The sequence below is a fragment of the Ailuropoda melanoleuca genome, chromosome 7, assembly GCF_002007445.2.
Source record: "Ailuropoda melanoleuca isolate Jingjing chromosome 7, ASM200744v2, whole genome shotgun sequence".
In the NCBI taxonomy this organism is placed as follows: domain Eukaryota; kingdom Metazoa; phylum Chordata; class Mammalia; order Carnivora; family Ursidae; genus Ailuropoda; species Ailuropoda melanoleuca.
In genome coordinates, this window is record NC_048224.1 from 8,290,881 (window position 1) to 8,316,033 (window position 25,153).

Genomic DNA, 25,153 nt, shown 5'->3' on the forward strand with positions numbered 1-25,153 from the left:
CAGAGGAAGATAATTACAGCCCTACAAACTCTGGGGGGAAATAATTGTCGATAGATTCTCACCAACATTGTTTCCCCCTTGGTGAGAACAACAAACGGATAGGAAAAAAAAACAACCATGCCACTGACTTGTTGCTTTTCCCAAACGCTAGTTCTTAGCAGGAGGAAAACCACATGAAGCAGAAACCAGAATAAAGGGCCTACAACATGACTGAGGTTGCTTTCTTGACAAGAAATTAAGCATTTTGATTTGAAGGCGTTATCAAGCACATTGGCTGTTGAAAGCAAGCAGCTAGAGCGCCAGGACCGCTCCTGATTTCAAGATGAGGATCAAAAGAATACCTCCTTTTGAGTCCAAAATTTTCACTGCAGCTTTTGTCTTTGTGCCAAGAACTGCATTCACAGGGGAGTTCAGAATTACTTCAAAGGCCTCATCGTCTTCCTCTAATCCGTCATAGGTAATTGCTATATTCCACATCTTAGTTGACATTCCTACAAGAAGTAAACATTTTAATTACTCTTTAATTGCTATTTCAATCACCTAGGTGTCAGAGAAATATATTAATTAACATGTCTACAGCTAGGCTGCAATAGCCTGAGCGAGCTATTGTACTGTTAGCAACTCACTCAAGTCCTGCTGTTCTCCCAAATAATATTAAAAGACCACATTTGTTCCTGGACAATGATGATTCCGTTTCAATGCAAACACTGTAACAAAAAAGTAAGCTGCATTATGCAAGGGATGAACAAAAAAAAATGGTTAGGAGAGGAGATCCAAGACTTATTCCAACCCGCCACCCCCCGGACCTGCCCGTTCTCTCCTTAAGAATAAACAAGTACAGCAATCTTAAAATCTTAATAGCTTCAAAAATCTTAAGAGGTACAGACAGTTAAAAGTGATTATTGGATGATCCTTCTTGCTATTCATGGAACCCTTGAAATGATTGATTTCTAAAGACAGCTGCCTCCATCGGCTGCTCGACTTCCTGAGATCCTCCTAGCCCACAAATGCTTTTTCTAATGATGTAATACTCCGTATTTGATATCCTCCTCGAGAGAGTTTATGGGCTGGGGGTTTTAGAAATAGACCAAGCCCATCTTTTTTTTCTCTTTCTGTCTGCTCTGCTCACGGAGTTACAATCAAGCTTGGTTCACAGCAACTTTGTGAATTTAATACCCAACCGTTTTGATGTCACAGACATGGCCCCAGCCATTCCGTCACCGCAAAGATGGGATGCAAAGCAACCCCCAAAACACAAAATATTAAAGCTGAAAGAAACTTGTGAGATTGTCTGATCCTGACCTGTTTCCATGATGCGAATTACAGGATATGCTCCTTAGTTTGTTTAGAAGAGAATGTGGTGGGGGAAAAAGTCTGTGTAGTGGAGAAAGAAGGCTCAAGTTTAAGGGGAAAAAAAGATAACAAATGCATGGTTTAGCTTGCTAGGACTGTTTTGAAAACTTTTACTCCCTGGCTCTTTGAGGGCTTTTATTCCCATAAACCCATCTTTTTTTTTTTTTTAAGATTTTTTTTAAATTTATTTATTCGACAGAGATAGAGACAGCCAGTGAGAGAGAGAACACAAGCAGGGGGAGTGGGAGAGGAAGAAGCAGGCTCATAGCAGAGGAGCCTGATGTGGGGCTCGATCCCATAACGACAGGATCACGCCCTGAGCTGAAGGCAGACACCGCTGTGCCACCCAGGCGCCCCTCCCATAAACCCATCTATAGAAGCAGTCGTGCATTTTTTTTTTCTAGCCTTCTCTTCTGCAAATCTGGATTCCTTTCTCCCTGCACATTGTTTGTGGCAGATTTATGCCTCTCAATCGTGCCATCTATATGACAGGCTCTTTTTTCAAGATATGTCACATACAGACTTCATGATCTAATCAACGTTTCTGCTATATGTCTGTGGGCTCCAGAGTTGGGAGGTTTTGGAGGAAGGGAGTGGGAAGACAGCATAAGCAAAGACAGGAAGGTAGCGGAGCAAAGGCCTTGAACAGGGGAGGCTGAGCGAATGAGCTGGCTGGAACAGAGCTCACACCAGAGAACAGGAGATGTTAAGAAAGCAAAGGCAGTTTGTGGCCACACTGCAGAAAGCCCTGGACACCAGGTGGCTGGATTCAGACTTTAAACCATAAGCAACTGAGAAGACTCTCGAAAATGGAGGTCTTAGAAAAATCAATCTCAGTGTTATGCAGGAAGATTTAGGGGCCCAGGAAGACGGGCAAAGAGGCTAGAAGTGGGGGGACCACATAGGCAGCTGCTGTAATAAATCTGGCAGGAAGGGATAAGAGACCAGACAGTGAAGAAAGTACATGAATACTAAGAAGTTTAATATCCAAAGAACTGTTTTGACTCTCAGAGCCCAAAAAGTTAAGCATTATTCAAATAAAACTCCAACACACACACACACACACACACACACACACACACACACACACACACACAATTCCAAGTCCCAACCAATTGCCCTCTTATTGTAAGATTCATTTTTAAAAAATATAGTACCCCTTCTTCCTCCCACCACCCCCCCAAATTTAAGTTTTTCCAAGACCTTATGGAATAGAACCAGATGGTTAGAGCAAATCTCTTCCAAATTTCATTTAAGTGTTTTCTGATTGGTTTGCTTGCATTTTGATTTTGTTTCTATGCCTACCAGGTGTGCATATAGAACCAACTTTTCTAGGTTAATGAGATTGGAAGTAAGAACTTTCTGGGTCTTTCTTTTTCCTTCCTCTCCCATTTTCAAGGTGCAAAGTAGTTGTTAAATCACTGAGATTATAAGCAATTTCAGAAGGCTTGAACTAGCCTTCTGCTCCCATAAAACAAAAGGTGCTGAAGAAAAGGTGTCACTTTATGCAGACATACCCCACTTTACAGAGTGGGTCAATTACTGAATATTTTCCTGCAAAGCAGATTTCACTATTGAAAGACATTTCCTCAATGTTTTTTTAGTAAATGCCATGTTAGAGATCTGTTCCTTTGGAAAACATTTTGACTCTTCGGAATGATTTAGTCTCAATTAAGAAAGCAGCAAACCTTTCAAGACACATATTTAAAAGAAAAACAATCATTTTCTTAAGAATATTTACACTTCGACTCAATCAGTCACAATAGCTGAATGCAAAGTAGGCAGGATTAGTTTGGGGTTCAGTACACTGGCAGCAGGGCGTAGCTCATTAGACTAGACTGAAAAGTTACTCATTTCTCTCCAGCACCCTCCCCAGAGTTCTCAAACCTTATAATATCCCACTGTCTTTGATTTCTCACTCTTTCTTCGCCCATCACGGCGCTCCATTTTGGAAGAAACAAACAGATTGCTTTGGACAAAAGTGGTGGGGGTGGGGATACCAGACGCAGAAGAGGCAAGGATTATGGGAGTAAATAAACATTTACAGGACCTGTGAACACAGGGAACTTTAAAATACTCTAAAACGAGGCTTCAGCTTATGAAACCATTTCTGTCTATCAATTCCAAAACAATGAGCTTGTAAGCTTTTTTTTCTTAAAATGTCTAAATAATCCCTGAAATCATGACCAGTTAGAGCCTCCAGGAGTCACCAGTATCTACTCAAAACAGCACGTAAACTCTTCTAGACAAATCGGCCTTTATCTTATCCAGTGGAACCTTCTAGAGGTGGATTTCAGAGCCTCCTCTAAGTGTGATACTTCCTAGTTGCTATCAATCCAAACGGAGCACCTGGCGAGCTGCTCAAAATCTACTGAAAGTCCCAATCACTCCAGATCTTGTGCCAAACAGGCCTCAAATAATAAAGACGACGTATGACCAAGACTCTTGGCTCTCCAAAGTGAAAAGGTTTGAACTGCCTTAACATGAAATACAAAAGGGGCATACACAGTGCAAATGCGCCCAAATCTTTCATCTTCAGGTTGACCAGAACAGAAGAGCCTGCAGCAACCTGTGGGTAAACACACCAATACATTATGGGAACAGCTCTTCTACAAAGTAGGTCACTTGGGGGACCAACTTACACGAGTCAAGAAACATAAATATCACAGGAAGGAGGCCAATCGGAACATTTGGGTAGTTTTGTGTCAAATTTAAGGTTCATTGTTACAGGTTGAATTGGGTACTCGAAATCTTTAGGTTGAAATCCTAATTCCTAGTACTTCAGAACGTGACTTTATTTGGAAATAAGGTTATTACAGATGTAGCTGGTAAAGATAAAGTCATACTAGAGTGAGCCTCTAATTCATTACGGTTGGTGTCCTTCTAAAAAGGGGAAGTGTGGACACAGACGCATACACAAGAAAGCCACGTGGGGCAGAGACTGGTGTAGATAGAGCAGAAGCCAAGGAATGCCAAAGAGTCCAGCCAATCACCAGAGCATGGAAGACGGGCATGGAACAGAGTCTCTCTCATGGCCCCCAGAAGGAATCAACCCTGCTGAGCTCTGGATCTTGAACCTGTAGCCTCCAGAACTGTGAAGAAATAAATCCTGTTTTTAAGCTACTGGGTTTGTGATAGTTTGTGAGGGCCCGTTAGCAAACTAAACTAGTCACAAAGCATCATGCTGCTTGTGGTGAATGGCAGAAAGGCCTTTCTTTTCTATGTTTACTCATAAGGCTGTCAGTTTTGGAGTGGTGAGGATACTTAGGCCACTTTGCTTTGCCTTTGCTTGAACCACCATGTGTCAGTGGCAGATAATGGCAAGAGCTGTGACCTGGTGGGATGTTCTCAGAGTGCAGAACACCTCCTCTGCAGGACAGCACAAAGCCACAAGCCCTGGCTGCTTCGCAAGGCCTCTTCTATTTGCCCCTGGACAGGTGATTGATGTCCATCCCAGACCGGAGGGAAAGAGAGAACCATGCATGCAATGAAGAGCTACCTGTCCCTTCTCCCGAAGCCAGGGAAGGGAGGTGTGGCGCCAGCTCAGGGCATCCGGCACAGTTCCCCAAAAGTGTGCTGGTTCTTCACCCTGAATCCCCTCCTCCTCCTTCTTCTACTTGCTCAGAATACCATCTCCTCTGGGAAGTTTCCCAGGATTCCCCTTAGCCAGAACCATGGCTCATCTTTGGGTCCTGATGCACTCTTAGTGAGTTGTTTTCATGTCCCTATTTCCCACATGATAGAACACCTTTGAGAGGAGGCACCATACTTTTATATTCCCTTTTGCACCTGGCAAAATGTTTTCCACAGATTTAAAGCAAAATATGTGCTATCTAATTACTTTTCCCTGGAATCTCCTCATTTCAACCTGTTCCAAGAGAAATCATTTCGAAATGGCCTCATGTGAATATCATTCAGAAAATTTCCATCAAAGTATGAGGCAATCAAATTAGCTCAGCTTTATGTTAGGACTACAAATAATTTTTTGATTTGATTTTGGGGGGGCTTAGGAGGGGGAGATGGAGAGAGAGAGAACCTTAAGCAGGCTCCACGCCCAATGCAGAGCCCAACCTGGGGCTTGATCTCACAACCCTGAGACCATGACCTGAGCCAAAATCAAAAGTCGGACACTTAATTGACTGAACCACCCAGGTGCCCCCAAATAATTTTTTAGATGACACCCTTTTCTGGATTTTTTGGGTGCTAGCTTTGATATTTTATATTTATTTGTTATGAGCTTTCCTCTCATTTTAAATAAATATTCACTTGTGATAAAGTGAAATATGAGGAACAAAACCTCAAGTCCAAACTGATCTCTCTCAGAGTGACTGAAGTAGGTCCCCATGATCTCCACACATTCGTATAAAGACAGGAAACAAACTGTAGACACGAAACATACCTGGGTCAAACTGAATCAGTTTAGATGGAGTCAGAGTGAAGTCTTTTCCAACCGTAGCTGACCCTTGGTTGACCTTAAGAGGGACAAAATATCCTTTTTTAATAAAAATAAATATTATTTTTATAGAGAAACATCTAGTCTAGTATCATAATAGATTCAACTCATGCTCCTTTTTTTATTTTTAAGGAAGTTCTATACCCAACAGCCCAATCTGGGGCTTGAACTCATGACCACAAGATCAAGAGTCGCATGCTCTACTGACTGAGCCAGCCAGGCGCCCCAAACTCACGCTCTTAAATCTGTTTTAACATAAAGGGTTTTTTTTTTTAATTATAATAAACCATTTTAGAACTAGGCTACATGGATCTTCCTTAAACTTAACTTTTTTCTTAGTCTAACATGAATGGAAGTAAAAGTAAAGCTTTTTTCCTCTCTTTTTCTTTTCACTTCTTTATAAATGATTCAGTCACTAGAGAAAGCAACATGAATTTTAAGCAATATTTTTCTCTTCATTATGAGTATCCATTTATTTCATCAACTTCCTTCTACCCCAAACTGGCTTTGAAATCATGCCTCGGAGGAAAGGGGGAAGGAGGAGAAACACCAGCCAGCGCTCCCGACAAGTAGCTCTGGGGTATCCTACGAGTTTCAGGGCACTTTAGACAAGCTGATGTGAAACGAGTCTGGTCCATTTTCCTGTCAGACGAAACCACCCTTCTTCACAGAAATGAATGAGAGCTCCATGGGGATGGCCGACCCGGTGAACGGACACACAAAATCAATGCACACACACAACGGAGGGCTTTCGAGGCTCCATCAGGTAAGTCGTTAACAACAACAACAAAAGTTGTGCTAGTCTGCAGAGACTATTTACTGATCTCCTGTTCCCCACTCCCAGGGCTAAAGACCAGAGGCGACTTAGGGCTCTCAAGCCATGGCCTTATCTTCCCCGGAGGGAGCCTAAATCCGTGTTAAGAATAGTGTCCTTGGCTAGGGTGAAAAACAAGTCGTCAGATAAGAACCAGTGTAAGCACAAGAGGCAGCTGTTACTTTGCCCTTCTTTAGACATTTAAGGTGGTCAAGAACGTGGGTTCCTCTATTTCTTCACTTTCATACAAAGACATGGAGTGCACCATGGAAAACGACGAAGTTCCTATTCGTAGGGCTTTTGACATTCCCTTCGTTCATCATCAAAGGCCCTGAAACCTGCAAATGGGTCAGGAGGGGTAACACCGTGCTGAAGAGGGGACTTCCTCCTAAGCTCCGATTTGCGCTTTGCCTCGTACGCCAAGGCTTCTCCTGGACAGCCCTGCATTGTGACAAGGCAGCCCATCGTACACCTGTACCCACCATATGCTGGAAGTTACACTTCCCCGCGTGGCTCTTGCACATGCCATTACTTAGTATTTTACCACCGCTGAGTTGACAGAATCCTATGTGGGAAAAGGAACGGTCCGAGGCAAGCTGGTGGGAGCAATCAGCCCCGTGAAGGTGCACGATTCAAACCAGGGCAGACAACACAGGGAAAAGTGCTTTCTCTTCCTCTGCTTCTGGTCGAGCAGCCAATGTGCTCTGGTCTAGAGTGCTACCTGTGCTCTGGGAGGAGCTGTCCCTGGAGGCTCAGGGCCATGTTTGACGAAGGCCTGCACGCTCAGCAGGCAGGTTCACGGCGCACATTCAGCTGAAGCAGACAAAAGGTTCCATGTCACACCACATATGTTCTTTCTACCTGGCCAGGTGAATGGTGCATGGCCCCAAAACTCTTGACTCAAACATATGGTGCTTTCTATAGACGACCAAAGCATTATTTAAAAACTGTTCAGGTAGGGGCGCCTGGGTGGCACAGCGGTTAAGCGTCTGCCTTCGGCTCAGGGCGTGATCCCGGCGTTATGGGATCGACCCACATCAGGCTCCTCTGCTGTGAGCCTGCTTCTTCCTCTCCCACTCCCCCTGCTTGTGTTCCCTCTCTCGCTGTCTCTCTCTCTGTCGAATAAATAAATAAAATCTTTAAAAAAAAAAAAAACTGTTCAGGCAGATTTCTTTTTGCACGGACAATCTGCTGGGAAATTATAGGCATACCAAGTTGTCTGATGTTTCAATAACAATAAGGCACCCACGGATCCAGGAAAGAGAGTCTATGCCCACTGGAAAGATAAATACCAAGTGTGGACATAGTAGAATCTAGGTGCACAGTGTTCTGAAGGTGATTTGAATGTATTATTGTAATGGAGACTAAACGGAGATGGCCATTTTTTCCAGAAGCTAATATCACTGCCTCTTTTATGAGATTGAGAAGCAGAGTCTCTAAGACTCACCCACCATTTTTAGTTGGTGAAAGCTTTTCAAGCTGTCATTCTCTTGAAGTGTTACTGTGATAGTGACTCCTAACAAGATCCTTCAATTCTAGAAGCCGTAAGTTGTGCTCCATGATCCATGCCAATGGAAAGGAATAACGAGCTGACTCATCTAAAAGTGATTACTGAATATTCTTTGTATTTTGGAAGCCTGGATTGATATGTGCGCTCTTAATTTTAACTTGGGCGACTCTTAAGATAAGTTTGTCTTTGATTTCCCTTATCCACCGAGGCCACAGGAAGTGATCTTGGTGGTATATAAGAGAAAGCCATCTGGGGGTTGAAATTTGCTCTGGAGACCGCATGGAAGGTCTTGCATACAAACTTTCTCTTCCAAGGCAGTTTGGCCCTAGTTCACCAGGTTGGATATATCTCCCTCTAAAGTCAAACTTCAAGACTTAATGACTAGATTTAAAAACTAAAAATGGGGTTGAAATATCTTATCTAAGAGCTAATGAAGCTAGATAAAGGGCGGAAGGACAAGGAAATGTTGGATGTAGAAACTCTAAAATAATGTTGTAATCCTGCAATTTGAAATTTCCTTGGTTACTCTGGTTTTCTTTTTCAGAAAATAATCAAAGGCACCAACCAGCGACCCAAGCTTTAGCCTGACAGTTTGCATGCTAGAGTTGTTACCTTTACACTCACGAAGGCTGAGTCCATGGAATATCCCCTTCTGGTAATTTCCAAGGGCAACATGCCCACATTCTCGCAGACCTCATATTCAGTCTGTGACCATTCAATATGAGACCACTTCAGCTCCAAACTGTGCGTGACAGGAAAAGAAAAGGCAAAACCATTTTTTAAAAAATGCACAGTAAATGCCTGTAGGGATTCTCTGCTTGGTAGGAGGTTGAACCACTGGCTCATATCCTGGTGACAGGCGTGGTTCATCAACCTACACCAGTGCGAAAAACTCCTTATGCTTATTTGGTATGTTTTAGCTCAAAAACAACTTTTACTCACAATCTCATCCGATGCTTACAACAATGCCGTGAGTTGGGAGGAGTATTAGAGTTCTACTTTACAAATACACACACTAAGGTTGAAAGGCTGTCAGAGGGACTCAAACGTGAGTCCTCTGAAGGGAAAGGAACCAGGAGCAGTGAAGTTCAAGGAGACATTTATTTATGGAAAGTACCTTGATAGGAAATCTTCTTTCTTATTTTTTGGACTTCACTGGTAATTCAAGAACTGTTCCGGACACAGACCTTCTCTGAACTTGGGTTCAATTTAATAACTAGTTATCTTTCAGGATGTGCCTTGGAATTACAATGTGCATGGGTTTTATAACTATTATCTGTTCCTTCTTCCGTGCATTTAAAAGAGCTGACTGACATGGAGTTTGGATAAAGCAATACAACTGAATAAGCCTGAAAAATAGGGGCAGTCTTTTTCCCACAGATTTAGTGAGCCCAACATTGGATGGAAACTGTCTACTTTACTCCTTATAATATAGAAACTTTCTTTCTCTTCTGTTTCTTTCTTTTTTTTTTTTTTCTTTCAGAAAACTGGAGAAAATCAGAGGCACGAGCGTATAGGACACAAGCAATCTTCACAATGATCACTTAACACACTTCCGTTGCTTTTGTTTCTCTCATGTTCCTTTCATTCTACATTTGCAAACCCCTCAGTGGTTCCCAATCTTCCAATTGGATGTAGGCTCTTTCTTCTAGACTTCTTAATGCATTTTTATTTACATTTACATTTTATTTACATTTACATAATGCATTTTTTTCTCACAACTAGAAATTCTAGGCGCCGCCATGCAGAGTACGGGTTTCACAGGGTTCTCCAGGCTTTGCTGGAGACCATAATTAGAGAATAAGTTTATCCCCGAATATCCACTTCACGTCTTTGCACCAATCACGTGTCGCAGTCACATACTCTAAGTTCGCCAGCAAGATAAACTTAACCGCACTGTTACTCCAAGGACCATGGACCAGGGCAGCAACATAGTGTGGGAGCGTGTAATTACGGCAGAGCTTCAGGAACCTATATGAACATACATGTTTATCATATGAAAATTATCGTTACTGGCATGCTGGGTTTCATAAAATTTTGACATGAAAACAGAATCCTTGTATTAGAAATATTGGGATCCTCATGGGTCTTCAATGTGACAGAATTCAAATCTGGCATGGAACAGTCAAAAAATAAAGAAATAAACGTCTACGCTTAAAGAATCACAAGATAACAAGCAATGAGGCTAGTATAAATGCCAATAAAAATAACATGTGGCAAAGAATTCCTAAAGGACCTTGCTAAGTGAATAGGGGAAGAAAAATCAACAAGATGGATTGGGAGAAAGGACAGCAAGATGAAACAGGCAGGACGGAAGAGCAGTGGGAATGAGTGAAATAGATAAAGATGGGTAGATTTCAGCTAAGTCTCAATAAGGTTTAAATGAGTTTCAATGTCCAATCTTCTGAGAATCCATCCATCCATCCGCTGCTAATGGGAACCATGAGAAGCAAAAATTCATCAATGTCACTGCAGATCCAGGTGACCTCAAGGCCTAAAGCTAAATGCAATTTGATTGCTGATCTAGATCCATAAAGGGACTACGCAGAGCGCTGTTCAGCTTCAAAGCATAAAGGGCTCTGGTGTTTGGGAAAGTGCGTGCATTTCCCTGATGCACGATTAGAATGCTGCATACTGCCTACAGGATAAGGTTGTCATTACACAACGTTCTAGTTTCTTTTCTTAAAACTCCTCACTATGAATAATCAAGATCTATTGAAAAGCCACGAAATTAAGTCATGCTATATACTTTCGAAAAAAATATTTAGATCACAAAGCATACGCACACCTATAGGATAGGCGTGACACACGTTTTGAATGCGTTTGGTTTCTGCAGTACTGAATTTGAGATCTTTCTATTGCTGAGGCTTGTTGCTGAAATTCTACACAAACACCTGAAAGAAAAGAGAAATTCCGCCTGCAAGAAGTCACACAGCTGTATGCTGGGCATCATGTAGACAACCAGATGCAGGCACCCATGAGAGAAATCTGGAAAGCTCTGGATGTGTAGGGGTCATGTACACAAGGCTTGGATAGAATCTTCACATTTTAATGATCCCTCCCTTGTCCTATTGCCTTTGGGCAAAGCTCAATCTAAGGTCAGAAATGAAGTTTACGGACACACTTTATGTGAAACCCACATGGCGATCATTTCAAGTCATTTAGCAAGAAGTGGGAACTCCTTAAACCCCTAGGTCATGGTTTTTCAACCTGGACACTATTAACATTGGGACCAGATAGGTCTTTGATGCAGAGCTGTCCGGTGCATTGTAAGACAGTCAGCATCATCCCTGACCTCTGCCCACTAGACACAGTCACATCAGCCCCTCCAAACAAAACTGCTTCCAGAAATTTCCAAATGTCCCTGATGAGTAAGTCATCCTCAGTTGAGAAACACTTCCCTCAGTGACTGTGAGGTACTGACAACAACAGGAAGTTTGATTTAATAGGGAAACTGAATTTGAATTCCCAACAACCACTACTGTGAATGGAAGACAGGATTGATCAGTGGAGATTAAATCGGATTAGAAGTCATGAGGCTTCTGGTCCTCCTGCCACGCACAAAATGAGCTCAAAGTGCAGCACAAGGAACCTGTCTTGCTTTGCTTTGTTTCCTGTCTCTGTTTAATGCCTCTTCTTTTGTTTAACTTTAGCACATATTTAAAATTTACATATTGCCTTGTTATATTTTATATATTCATATAAGCAGTGATATTGTTATAAATATTTTAACAATGGACCCCCAAGGGAAGAGGTGTGTGTGTGTGTGTGTGTGTGTGTGTGTGTGTGTGTGTGTAGGTGTGTGATTTAAGGATGTATAGGACATAATTTATAAGTAATAATATTAGGCACAATAATATTAACACTACACTTCTATTGTAGATTTCACATAGTTGATTCTCAGATAACATTTTTGTTGACGTTTCTCTAACTTTTGCTGATGAGCATAAGAAAAGCCATTTAAACACCCAATTTAAAATTGCAACCTATCCCTAAAGCCCAGCATCTGTGCTCCCCCTTACCCTGACCAACTTATTCATTTTCCAAAGTAGCATCATATAGAACATACTATTTCATTCATTTAGATATGAACTACGCTCCCAAGTAAACAGGGGTCTTCGCTTCACTGATGTATTCCCAAGTGCCCCGGTGAGTGGCTGGAAAACAGTCAGTGCTCAATAGATATCTGTGCAACGACTGAAGGGATCTTGTTTACCCACCGTTTCCCTAGCTAAGTTGATCGCTGAAACTTTTGTCTCCCCGGCCCTATTAACATCATATTTCACAAAATTTGAAAAAATGCTAAGAGAGGTGATCCTCATATGTTCTTTCTAACCCTTACTCTGGATCTTTAGCTATGATTGTACTTTATTAGAGTGTCGGGAAGGATGGCGTTGACAAAAGAGCATTGGACTGTAAAGCATGATTGCTTAACACACGGCTATGGTATTTTCTAAGGTATGTGCATGATTCTCAACATCTGGCAATGTCTAGGGACAGCTTTGATTGTCACAGCCGGGAGGAGGGTGATAGTGGCATTTCGTGGTAGAGACCAAGGACGTTATTAACATCGTGCAATGCGCAGTACACCCTGCCTGCCCCCAGCTCACGACAAAGAATTACCTGGCCCAAACTGTCAGTAGTGTTGCTGTGAAAAATACACACACACACACACACACACACACACACACACACACACATTCTGATATTTCATTTTGTGGCTACTTGAGTCATTTATATGAAGAAACGATTAACTGAACGAAAGACTTGGGATTAAAACCCGTTTGGGATTTGGAACATTAATCTAGGTTAACAAGAGTGTGTGGAAAAGGCACTTAGCTGCTCTATGCCTCAGTTTCCTCACTTCCCAAAGTGTTAATAATGAGGAGTCTGTACTTCAAAGGGCTTAAATGAGCCTTAATGAATACTCATTAAGTATTTTGAGTTTCTCGGTGAAAGGTTTTATAGAAGCTAAAATTGTGATTAAATTATTCTTCCAACTAGATCTTCATGTATAATCAAGTAGCATACGACTTAAGAAAATTGAAAGGCTAAAAAATATTTTTCTGAGTATTCTAAGATTTATAAATTCAGAGAGGATGTTATTAATCTCCATAATTTCATGCTATGAACACCTGCGTTTTCCATTTTGTCTTTCTCTCGTGGTAATGGGAAAACAGTGTTTAGCCAGGAGGCAGCACACTGAATACCCAAAACAAGTACTTTGGAGTCAGACACATCTTGCAACCACTTATTAGTGTGATTCTGGTCAGTTACACAGTTTCTCGAGGTCTCAGTTTTCATTAGCTTTAAAATGAGGAGAATTATTATACTCACGTTAAACGATGAAAATTGAAATTTGTTAATATGTATAGAGCACCTGTACACAGTGGGTGCTTAACAAGTGCCATTTCCCTTCCCTTCCTTTGCACTTTCTTCAATCTATCCAGAGACAAACACTTCAACTTCTGGCTTGCAGGTAACGTGAAAACTTTACCTTGCCGAGAATTTCAACCTCTTCCCCTGCAAGCTGTTTCATAAAAGTTGCTGAAACATCGCAGGGTGCGCCTGTTAGAAATTTCTTTGCTGTTTGATATCTTTTTGTCCCTTCTCTTTCAAAGCCAGGAATGAATAAGGGTAGCCAGAGGGAGGAGGAGAATCGGTCCTTGGAATCGTGCAGCAGCTGGAGAAGCGACCCAGAGTGATGAGGAACTTCAGCGTGGGTCAACTTTTCCTTTGACGTTCATTTTTCTCCCCCAGGAGGCACATGAAAGAGGTCAGGACAGGAGATGTGTGAAGAAACTGCCTCGGTCAGAAGTTGGCTGCATTCTGTGGTCTGCAAAGGCATTTTCGAACAGCGTGAGTCCTGTGTAGCTGAGTTTGGGAGCTCTGCGGACCATCTTGAGATGGGTGCAGGGCTAGAGAACAGGTCCGGCGTGTGACTGAGTCACACCAAGGCACAAGCCAATAAGATGAGAGCTCACTTTGAGGTCACGAGGTCAGGGGTCACTTTCGGCTTTGCCATTCATTCATTTCACGACTTCTGGCCAATTACTTAAATGCTTTGAGCCTGATTTCCTTATCACCCTCAGGGGATTGTATTTTGCAGATTAAATTAGACAACATATGTGAAAGCACCTAGCACAGTGCCTGAAATTTAGGCACTTGGCCAGGTCTAAATCTTTATGCAAATTTCCATGAATCTCAGTGTTATAAAATAATTTCTATTTATGATAAAATGTCTCCCAAATGTATTCCATGAAAAATTTGTTCCATGAGCTATTCTGGGGCAGGGTGGTGGTAGTTCTACAGTCAAATCGAGTTGAGATCTGTTACATACTACATATCCCTGTCTCAGAGATTCCCACTCTATACAAGCATCTCCATGATTCTGGGAGGTGATGCAGTTAAACAGCATGCAAGCTAGCTAGCTAGCAGCAACTTATTTTTTTTAAGATTTATTTATTTATTTATTTATTTATTTATTTATCTGAGAGAGAGAGAGCTCACGCACACAGAGGGAAAGGGTAAGGGAGAAGCCAATACCCCACTGAGCAGGGAGCCCAATGAGGAGGCTCGATCCTAGGACCCTGGGATCATGACCTGAGCAGAAGGCAAACACTTAACCGACTGAGCCACCCAGGTGCCCACAAAAGCTTGATTAAATCGAGATTTCCTAACACCTTTTCTAATGGAATCTCTATTGACCCTTCAGAACTGATATTCTATAGAAATGTCTCAATAGCAAAAACTTGCTAGCAATCAAGATTCTGAACACGGGTCCCTCTTGGTTTTGAAAAGAGCTTCCTTTCTGCTCCAGATTGTACCCAATGGTCGCTTTAGCTTTGTTACAGAAGGTTATCACCCCTCCAAATACATGGACTATTAATCTATTAATCCTGTTGCAGACAAACAGGAACATAAAATTACACAAGTCTTAGCTCATTGATTAATAAGCATATTGACTGTTTACTTTGTGAATCATCCCAGAATTGATTTCTAATTAGAGATGGGACACCAGATGTCTCCGGGGTACTTCTTCGAATAGTCAGTCTTGTACTTATATGAATGAGCAACAGTTATCACCACCACAAGTTACATTTGTCAAGGACTTTAAATGTACAAGATGTTCTCACATGTTTTATCTCATTTGTTTCTCTAAACAAATTGTGGCATAGCCCTCATCTGACAGAGGAGATAACTAAGGCTTGCAAAATCACCTAGGTCAATGGCAGACCCAAAGTTCGAGCCCTGTTCTTCGGCTCTAAGTCCAGTGGCTTTTTGTTATCTATACCATAATTCCCAGTGTGTTGGAGATGGGGCGCACATTAATATTAATAACTGTGATTTACTTAAAAAAACCTAAAACTTAAAGTCCTTGAAGAGTATGTATTCCTCCTTTCTTGCTGCCTGGGTGGCCAATGACTGGAGATAAAGCAGGGAGTTAAGTCTGCTGCTCCTTTCCCGGTAGGCCGGTTTAGCTGACTTGTTGAGAGTGGGCAAGAAGGTCTCTAGTGCAATAAGGAAAACCATGGACTTGAGAGCCACCCTTCCTGGGCCTGAATCCCAGCTCCTTCACTAATTAGTTGCATGAGCCTAGAAGAGTCACCTCCTATCTCCGTGTTTCAGTTTTCTTGTGTATAAACTCTGGATTGTGATGGTACCTAACTCATTGGAGTTTGTGATGATTCAAGAGCAATGAAACAGAGTAGAGGATGCCTGGGTGGCTCAGTCGGTTAAGCGTCTCCCTTCAGCTCAGGTCATGATCCCAGGGTCCTGGGATTGAGCCCTGCATCAGAGTCTGCTTCTCCCTCTCCCACTGCCCCTCCCACCACGTGTGTGTGTGTGTGTGTGTGTGTGTGTGTGTGTGTGTGCGCGTGCGCACACTCACGTGCTCTCTCCCCCCCAAATAAACAAAATCTTAAAAAAAAAAAAAAAAACGGAGTAGAAACAATTGTACTGTAAATACCTGTAATATATATTGTACCTGTAACTAGGTTCTTGTGGGCTGTTTTGGAAAGATGACTCTTCACAACATTGGTTCTTACTGGAATAATGGGCTTCTTGTTCCAAAAATGATCTATTTGCAAATGAGGTTAGGGACAATTATACCATTCCCAAATTACAAAGGTAAGTGCTGAATAATTTCTCTCTCTCCCTACCCACCCTAAAGAAAACAAAAGATCTCAGAATCAAATCGAAATGACTTCTGGGTTAACCCCTGGTAGGCATATTTCATATCGTCTTGTTCCACTGGTTCCAATCATTTCAAGTTGATCTAGAAATTTCTTCAGCAAGGGACATGAAAATTGATATCACGGAAGCAGGAGTCTATTTTAAATAGCCTCAATTAAGGTTATAAATTCTTCTGTGTTTCTCCTATGAATCTGAGAATTCTTTAACAACATAAATCATCTTCGAAAGCAACGTCCTTGGTAAACAATGAGGAATGAAAAGGGTGTGCGGTTGAAGCAATATCCATCTAGCCCACTGCAGGAGAAAAATATCCTGTCAGCCATGCTACGTTCACATGTGGAGGAGCAGCGGTCAGCATTAGGTCACCAGCAAGTCTGGTCAAGAGTCCTGTTCTTTAGTTGAATTATTAAAACGCAAATGTAATCAATTTATTAAAGATTTCAGAGCAGGATATTTTTTTCCATTTTCTTGAGAATTAGAAGACACTCGTCTGAAATTGCAGTTAGATAATGTATTTTCTATAAAGATTGCAATGCCAAGGAATCATTTCTCTTCGATAAGACCAGTTTAATGGGTGGTGGTCCTCCATTATAGTTTTACAACCTCATGCTTATATTTTAATGTCAAAGCCCAGATCTTCCTTATTCATGCCTATTTCCCCAACATCTAGAACTGTGAACCTGGCATATAATAGTTACTCAATAAAAATCTGTGAAGGTTATGAATCTGGGCCAGGTACTAACCTTTAAGAGGTCAAACGGAGGCGGGACTCTGGGAATGAATTTTGCTATGAGGATGCATTCTTCTAACAATGACTATAGAGACCTCTGCTGGCAATTATTGGAACTACAATTCAGAGTCAGAAAAAGAAAGAATGGAGAGAAACAGAGGTGAATTTGTTTTCTTCCTTTGTCCATATTCTGTCATCAAAGGTCCATAAAGGGGTTGTACTCACTTACAATGTGTGGTTTGACAAGGTTATAGCAAACACTGAAATTAGGATAAATGAGCAACTTTTCTATGAGGGGACTGGGAAGGGTGTCAAATTTCAGAAGAAAAACACAGCATAAGGAGAATCGAACTCTCATTAGCCTGTCTGTGATTATCTGATGATTGGTGAGTTATTCAAGCTCTACAGTCAAGAGAAATTTAGACAGGGGCCCAGTCAGAAATATGAGGATGTTCTGTTCATCTTGTTCATGGCGAGGATTTGTTACCCTTGCTGTACATTTCATACAATTTCGAAGTGTCACTTAGTATTTCTTCAAGTCTTTTTTCCCATTTACACTGTCTTCATCTTATCTGTGATCAGTTTATTAACTTATAGAAGCAGTCACAAGTAATCATTTGGGAGGGTTTTTTTTGTTTTCTTTGGAGGGAAGAGATGTTTTGCGGACCCTTCCTGACTACCTCATTCTTCCTGCTGTAGGTATTTTCAAAGACTGGTTACTAATGCAGTCCTAGAGTGACCTCTTGCTGCACGATTTGTCCATGAGCCTGCAAGCTCAGTCCTGGATGTGAGTGACTTATCAAGACAGAAACCACTCTGTGGGCTAGAGTGTATGCATTGCCATGAGTAATATGAATGATCAGCACCTCTATACCTTAACTTTTTAATATTCCCATACCCTACAAGGCTACCGGCTTTCCCATTGTCACAAATTAGAAAGAAAATTCTTTCTCCAAAATAAATTCGATAAGCTTCTAAAATGGCCTACCAATTAATCTTTGGATTTTTTTGAAAAAGACTATTTCACATTCATAATCAGATATATTCTGGACATTGTGTACAGGACCACTGAATAAGCAAAATAATTTACATTTGAGGAGTGGCAGAGTTCCCTGTGGGGTCCGTGATTTGAAATTCCATGATATCTGAATTCACTTCCAAAGATGAGTTTATGATGTAAAGAATGGTCTTACTGTTTAAGTCCTTTTGAATAAATTTCTCAAGGATAAATTCACCTACAAGAAAGAAATAAATGAATTTCACGGGGAATCAAAATATTAAATAAAAGCTGATAAATTTTATGGCTATTTTATTTTAAGCACAGCTTTTAAAACAGCCAAAGTATATATTTTTAAAGAAATTAACATTATTGCAAGTATCTTAAAATTCATATGCAATAAGCTTAAATTAGGCTTTAAAATTTACTTTGGCTCAGAAATATTGTGCCTTAAAGAAAATATAAAAATAGAGGGAGAGTAGGAAGATACAGTAATAAATCTCTAATTCTGTGCCACCCTTTTTAGTGGCAAATTTTGATCATTGTCTTCCTAAAGAAGAAATAATATACAATCCAAAGAAACCATTATACCCCTCCCAATTATTTTTTGTTGTTTAATGAACTGACATCATTTAGAATTCCTGATAGAAAAAAAATTAGTCACAAATATGAAACCGGTTCTGACACTGTGTTCCTCTGAATATATTATGATCTGGTTGTTAAAAAGAATTGTGAACAATAAACAGCTGTGTATCAGTATTTGATTCTCCCACTCAAGATGAATTTAGGAAAGCTCAGCTTCAAACCCTCTTTAGCACCAATATTGATTTATAAACTGCATCTATCAGTAAGCCCTGGGGAGTGTTTACCAAATGGGCCTACACTTAATTAAATTACTCTCTAGCCTTGCCAGCTACGGGGTATTTTAAGATGAGCAATTACAAGGATTAAGGAAGGCAGTACCTGTTGTTGCGTTCTCCAGATGTCCATGCTGGGGGCCTCGTAAAATCTTAAAAATGATCAGATTATCATCGGTGTCAGGGTCGGATGCCTTCAACACATGGGAAGTGAGGTAAATTCCATAACAGCCATTTTTCAGGAGCCCCACTTGCGAAGCAGAATGCAAGTGTGTGATGTAGGGGGCTGTTTTGTCCAACTGGTCAACCTGGATAGTCAATAATTACATACAATCTTATACAAAGGTTTCTCATCTCCAAGCAACATAGGGTCTTAATGGTTAACAATGATAATCTAGCCCAAACTTCAGATTCCTTATCCTCCTCATTTGTTCATTTCTGCTAACGGCTGGCTTGTTCACAGTATCCTCAGTAAATATCATAATGCCTGGAACAGAGGCTAACTTTCTATTGTAAATTTTGACTCAGCTTTGTTAATTGTCCATTGTCTGACTCTCCTATTAGGACATAAGCTCCTTGACGGTAGACATCATGTCTCCACCCTACACCTCCCTTTATTCCCTGCACCTGGCACAGTGCCTGAACCGTAAGAGCAGCCCAGGGGATATTTGTTGAATGAATATATTAAAACTGATCCAAGAATGTAATGCAAACTTAATGTTAGCTCCAGAGGAGGATTCTTCCATTTTCCCAGTGTTTGGTGATATACAGAAAAAAGCTTATAAAGATATACATAAGGATATGCATCACGAATGCATTGAACATTTGGGGGGCACATCTTTGCCAAATGGCATAAATGTTGAATAAAAAACAGAAACACGGGGGCATCTGGATAGCTCAGTTGGTTAAGCATCCGACTCTTGATCTCAGAGTTGTGAGACTGAACCCTAAGTTGGCTCTGGTCTGAACATGGAGCCTGCTTAAGATTCTTTCTCTCCCTCTCTCTGTCCCTCCCCTCCTGCTCGTGCATTCTCTCTCTCTTAAAAACAAAACAAAGAAAAACCCAGAAATACGTTGGTAAGAAAAAAATGAAAGGTGATCATTTATACACATTTGTGTATTTGTTTCACTGAGGATGAGAACCAGGTAACTAAACAGGTAGACTCAATTCGTGAAGATATCGAGTGGATGGGAAATTAATCATGAGTGCAAGAGGCATAGAGGTTCAAACACTGCAAAGGGCCTCATTCAGGTATAGTACGAAGCTTGGCCCACCTTGCAAATGACTGTGGGAAGATAGAGAAGGAGCAGGTTTGAATGGATAAGCACAGTTCACCACTCATACTGGAAAACAGGTATAGGACCATGGTCTCCATTCCTCTTACTCTTAACCATTCAATTGTTCACTTCATGTACCCCAAAATGATACTGTTATAAATCATGGTTCACTCAGGCTAAGAAAAAGTAAGTGCCATGATAAGACTTGTATCGTCTTGTATAGGATGACATATAGGATGATATAACAAACTATTATTCAGCAATTTTAAAAACTGAGGTAGGAGGAACTGAAAATAAATAATTTCCGCAACTTAGTGTGAACTGGTAAAAAATAAAAATAAAAAAAATAAAACAAAAAACCAGTAAGTTGTAGAATAGGAGATGACTATAGTACCATTTTTATTCATCTATATGTTCAGACAAAATTCTGGAAGCATTTACACAAACCTGTTCAGTTGCCGTGGAGTGGGGGAAATATCAGGCTTCACTATATATTTTTATATGGAATTTTCTAACAATCAAATATTTTTTTCCCTCTCAGGTTGTCAAGGTCCCTTTTTTACTTACAAAAATAATCATACATCATGTGTTAACTGTTTGGAAGAGTGGGCATTTTTTCTTTTGCTGGTAGGGGTGCAAATTAGTGATAATTTTTGGGAGAGAAATTTGGGAGAGAAATTTGGCATACATATATATTAAAAATGTGTATATACTCTGACCCAAAACTTACTTTTCTGAGTACGTCCTGCAGAGATTATTAGATGTGTACACAAAATGTGTGTGGGTATACATGTATACGTACATCATACATATATATAAACATATACATATATGGTCACTAAATGTAATTTATAATAGCAATTAACAAAAAAAATCCATAAAACCAGAAGTCCAAAAGGGGATTTAAAAACCTTCTCCACCTGACACTGAGTGCTATTCAGCCTTTAAAAATTATGTTTTCAAGAAAGATCTAATGACACTAGGAAATTTTCATAATAAAGAGTAGAAACCGGGAATATGCTTGGTAGTACATATAATATCCTCTCATTTTTTTAATTGGACAGAATAAATGAAAGGAAGCCACCAAAAGTAGTTATCTTTGTTTTGTTTGCTTTTTGTTAAGATTTTACGTATTTAAGAGAGAGCCAGAGAGAGGGCACAAGCTGGGGGAGGGGCAGAGGGAGAGAGAGAAGCAGACTACCCACTGAGCAGGGAGCCTGACTCCAGGGATCATGACCTGAGCCAAAAGCAGATGCTTAACCGACTGAACCACCCAGGTTCCCCGAAAGTAGTTACCTTTGAGTGGTGTGATTGTGAAGGATTTTTTTTCTTGTTCCTTTCTGTAGCTTATGAATTCTTTACAATAAACAATTTTTTACAAATGAAAAAAGCAACAAAAAATTTCAAAACAGTCATTCTCCTCTCCTAAAAAATGTGCATGACAACTTCAGAGCTGTGCAATTGGGTGGGAGGCAGGGAGTCAAATAGTTATCATGGCCTTTGGGGAGAGAAGCTCCTTCAACCCTGATGGCCAGTAGGCCAGTAGGAGGGATGGTGAATGGCAGGTGAGAAAAATAAAAATACTCAGAGCCATAAAAGAAATCCTCAATGTTACAACCAGCTGAGTGCGGGTATGGGGTTTTTTTATGTTGTATTTTCCTTAAAAACAAAAAGTGATCCAAAAGGAATAAATGCCTGTTGTGATCATTTGTTTTAAAAATATTTTTAAATATATATATTATTATATATATTTAAATTTCTTTATATTTAAATTTTTATATAAACATATAAATTTTTATATAAATATATTTTATATTTAAATTTTATTATATATTTAATATATGTTATTAAATTAAAATTTTAAAATATTTAAAATATATTTTAAAAATATTTTAAAAATAAAAACTCTGGTTACATGGTCTCCTGTTGTGTCTTTGGTCACATTTGCCCTTAATCTCATTAAACTTCTTCAGAAACAGGTTTTCTGGCTTATTATATCAGAAGCATTTAAAAATATTGGAGTAGTGGGGCGCCTGCCTTCGGCTCAGGGCGTGATCCCGGCGTTAAGGGATCGAGCCCCACATCAGGCTCCTCCGCTATGAGCCTGCTTCTTCCTCTCCCACTCCCCCTGCTTGTGTTCCCTCTCTCGCTGTCTCTCTCTCTGTCGAATAAATAAATAAAATCTTTAAAAAAAAAAAAACTGTTCAGGCAGATTTCTTTTTGCACGGACAATCTGCTGGGAAATTATAGGCATACCAAGTTGTCTGATGTTTCAATAACAATAAGGCACCCACGGATCCAGGAAAGAGAGTCTATGCCCACTGGAAAGATAAATACCAAGTGTGGACATAGTAGAATCTAGGTGCACAGTGTTCTGAAGGTGATTTGAATGTATTATTGTAATGGAGACTAAACGGAGATGGCCATTTTTTCCAGAAGCTAATATCACTGCCTCTTTTATGAGATTGAGAAGCAGAGTCTCTAAGACTCACCCACCATTTTTAGTTGGTGAAAGCTTTTCAAGCTGTCATTCTCTTGAAGTGTTACTGTGATAGTGACTCCTAACAAGATCCTTCAATTCTAGAAGCCGTAAGTTGTGCTCCATGATCCATGCCAATGGAAAGGAATAACGAGCTGACTCATCTAAAAGTGATTACTGAATATTCTTTGTATTTTGGAAGCCTGGATTGATATGTGCGCTCTTAATTTTAACTTGGGCGACTCTTAAGATAAGTTTGTCTTTGATTTCCCTTATCCACCGAGGCCACAGGAAGTGATCTTGGTGGTATATAAGAGAAAGCCATCTGGGGGTTGAAATTTGCTCTGGAGACCGCATGGAAGGTCTTGCATACAAACTTTCTCTTCCAAGGCAGTTTGGCCCTAGTTCACCAGGTTGGATATATCTCCCTCTAAAGTCAAACTTCAAGACTTAATGACTAGATTTAAAAACTAAAAATGGGGTTGAAATATCTTATCTAAGAGCTAATGAAGCTAGATAAAGGGCGGAAGGACAAGGAAATGTTGGATGTAGAAACTCTAAAATAATGTTGTAATCCTGCAATTTGAAATTTCCTTGGTTACTCTGGTTTTCTTTTTCAGAAAATAATCAAAGGCACCAACCAGCGACCCAAGCTTTAGCCTGACAGTTTGCATGCTAGAGTTGTTACCTTTACACTCACGAAGGCTGAGTCCATGGAATATCCCCTTCTGGTAATTTCCAAGGGCAACATGCCCACATTCTCGCAGACCTCATATTCAGTCTGTGACCATTCAATATGAGACCACTTCAGCTCCAAACTGTGCGTGACAGGAAAAGAAAAGGCAAAACCATTTTTTAAAAAATGCACAGTAAATGCCTGTAGGGATTCTCTGCTTGGTAGGAGGTTGAACCACTGGCTCATATCCTGGTGACAGGCGTGGTTCATCAACCTACACCAGTGCGAAAAACTCCTTATGCTTATTTGGTATGTTTTAGCTCAAAAACAACTTTTACTCACAATCTCATCCGATGCTTACAACAATGCCGTGAGTTGGGAGGAGTATTAGAGTTCTACTTTACAAATACACACACTAAGGTTGAAAGGCTGTCAGAGGGACTCAAACGTGAGTCCTCTGAAGGGAAAGGAACCAGGAGCAGTGAAGTTCAAGGAGACATTTATTTATGGAAAGTACCTTGATAGGAAATCTTCTTTCTTATTTTTTGGACTTCACTGGTAATTCAAGAACTGTTCCGGACACAGACCTTCTCTGAACTTGGGTTCAATTTAATAACTAGTTATCTTTCAGGATGTGCCTTGGAATTACAATGTGCATGGGTTTTATAACTATTATCTGTTCCTTCTTCCGTGCATTTAAAAGAGCTGACTGACATGGAGTTTGGATAAAGCAATACAACTGAATAAGCCTGAAAAATAGGGGCAGTCTTTTTCCCACAGATTTAGTGAGCCCAACATTGGATGGAAACTGTCTACTTTACTCCTTATAATATAGAAACTTTCTTTCTCTTCTGTTTCTTTCTTTTTTTTTTTTTTCTTTCAGAAAACTGGAGAAAATCAGAGGCACGAGCGTATAGGACACAAGCAATCTTCACAATGATCACTTAACACACTTCCGTTGCTTTTGTTTCTCTCATGTTCCTTTCATTCTACATTTGCAAACCCCTCAGTGGTTCCCAATCTTCCAATTGGATGTAGGCTCTTTCTTCTAGACTTCTTAATGCATTTTTATTTACATTTACATTTTATTTACATTTACATAATGCATTTTTTTCTCACAACTAGAAATTCTAGGCGCCGCCATGCAGAGTACGGGTTTCACAGGGTTCTCCAGGCTTTGCTGGAGACCATAATTAGAGAATAAGTTTATCCCCGAATATCCACTTCACGTCTTTGCACCAATCACGTGTCGCAGTCACATACTCTAAGTTCGCCAGCAAGATAAACTTAACCGCACTGTTACTCCAAGGACCATGGACCAGGGCAGCAACATAGTGTGGGAGCGTGTAATTACGGCAGAGCTTCAGGAACCTATATGAACATACATGTTTATCATATGAAAATTATCGTTACTGGCATGCTGGGTTTCATAAAATTTTGACATGAAAACAGAATCCTTGTATTAGAAATATTGGGATCCTCATGGGTCTTCAATGTGACAGAATTCAAATCTGGCATGGAACAGTCAAAAAATAAAGAAATAAACGTCTACGCTTAAAGAATCACAAGATAACAAGCAATGAGGCTAGTATAAATGCCAATAAAAATAACATGTGGCAAAGAATTCCTAAAGGACCTTGCTAAGTGAATAGGGGAAGAAAAATCAACAAGATGGATTGGGAGAAAGGACAGCAAGATGAAACAGGCAGGACGGAAGAGCAGTGGGAATGAGTGAAATAGATAAAGATGGGTAGATTTCAGCTAAGTCTCAATAAGGTTTAAATGAGTTTCAATGTCCAATCTTCTGAGA

The 25,153-nt window shown here is 40.4% G+C and overlaps 1 protein-coding gene across 10 annotated transcripts in view; it reads right to left on the reverse strand.

Annotated features, from left to right (window-relative positions):
• FREM1 (FRAS1 related extracellular matrix 1) overlaps nt 1-25,153 on the reverse strand; it is a 186,862-nt gene that overhangs the window by 20,911 nt on the left and 140,798 nt on the right. For 8 of the 10 annotated variants that reach the window (XM_034663912.1, XM_034663917.1, XM_034663915.1 and 5 more), the window contains one exon: nt 23,308-23,485. In XM_034663912.1, coding sequence (XP_034519803.1) covers nt 23,323-23,485 — 163 coding nt within the window. In that variant the 3' untranslated portion in view covers nt 23,308-23,322. Of the gene's footprint in view, nt 1-341; nt 492-5,752; nt 5,826-23,307; nt 23,486-25,153 lie in introns of those variants that run through there. The other 2 variants (XM_002915932.4, XM_034663919.1) reach the window with 2 other exon arrangements.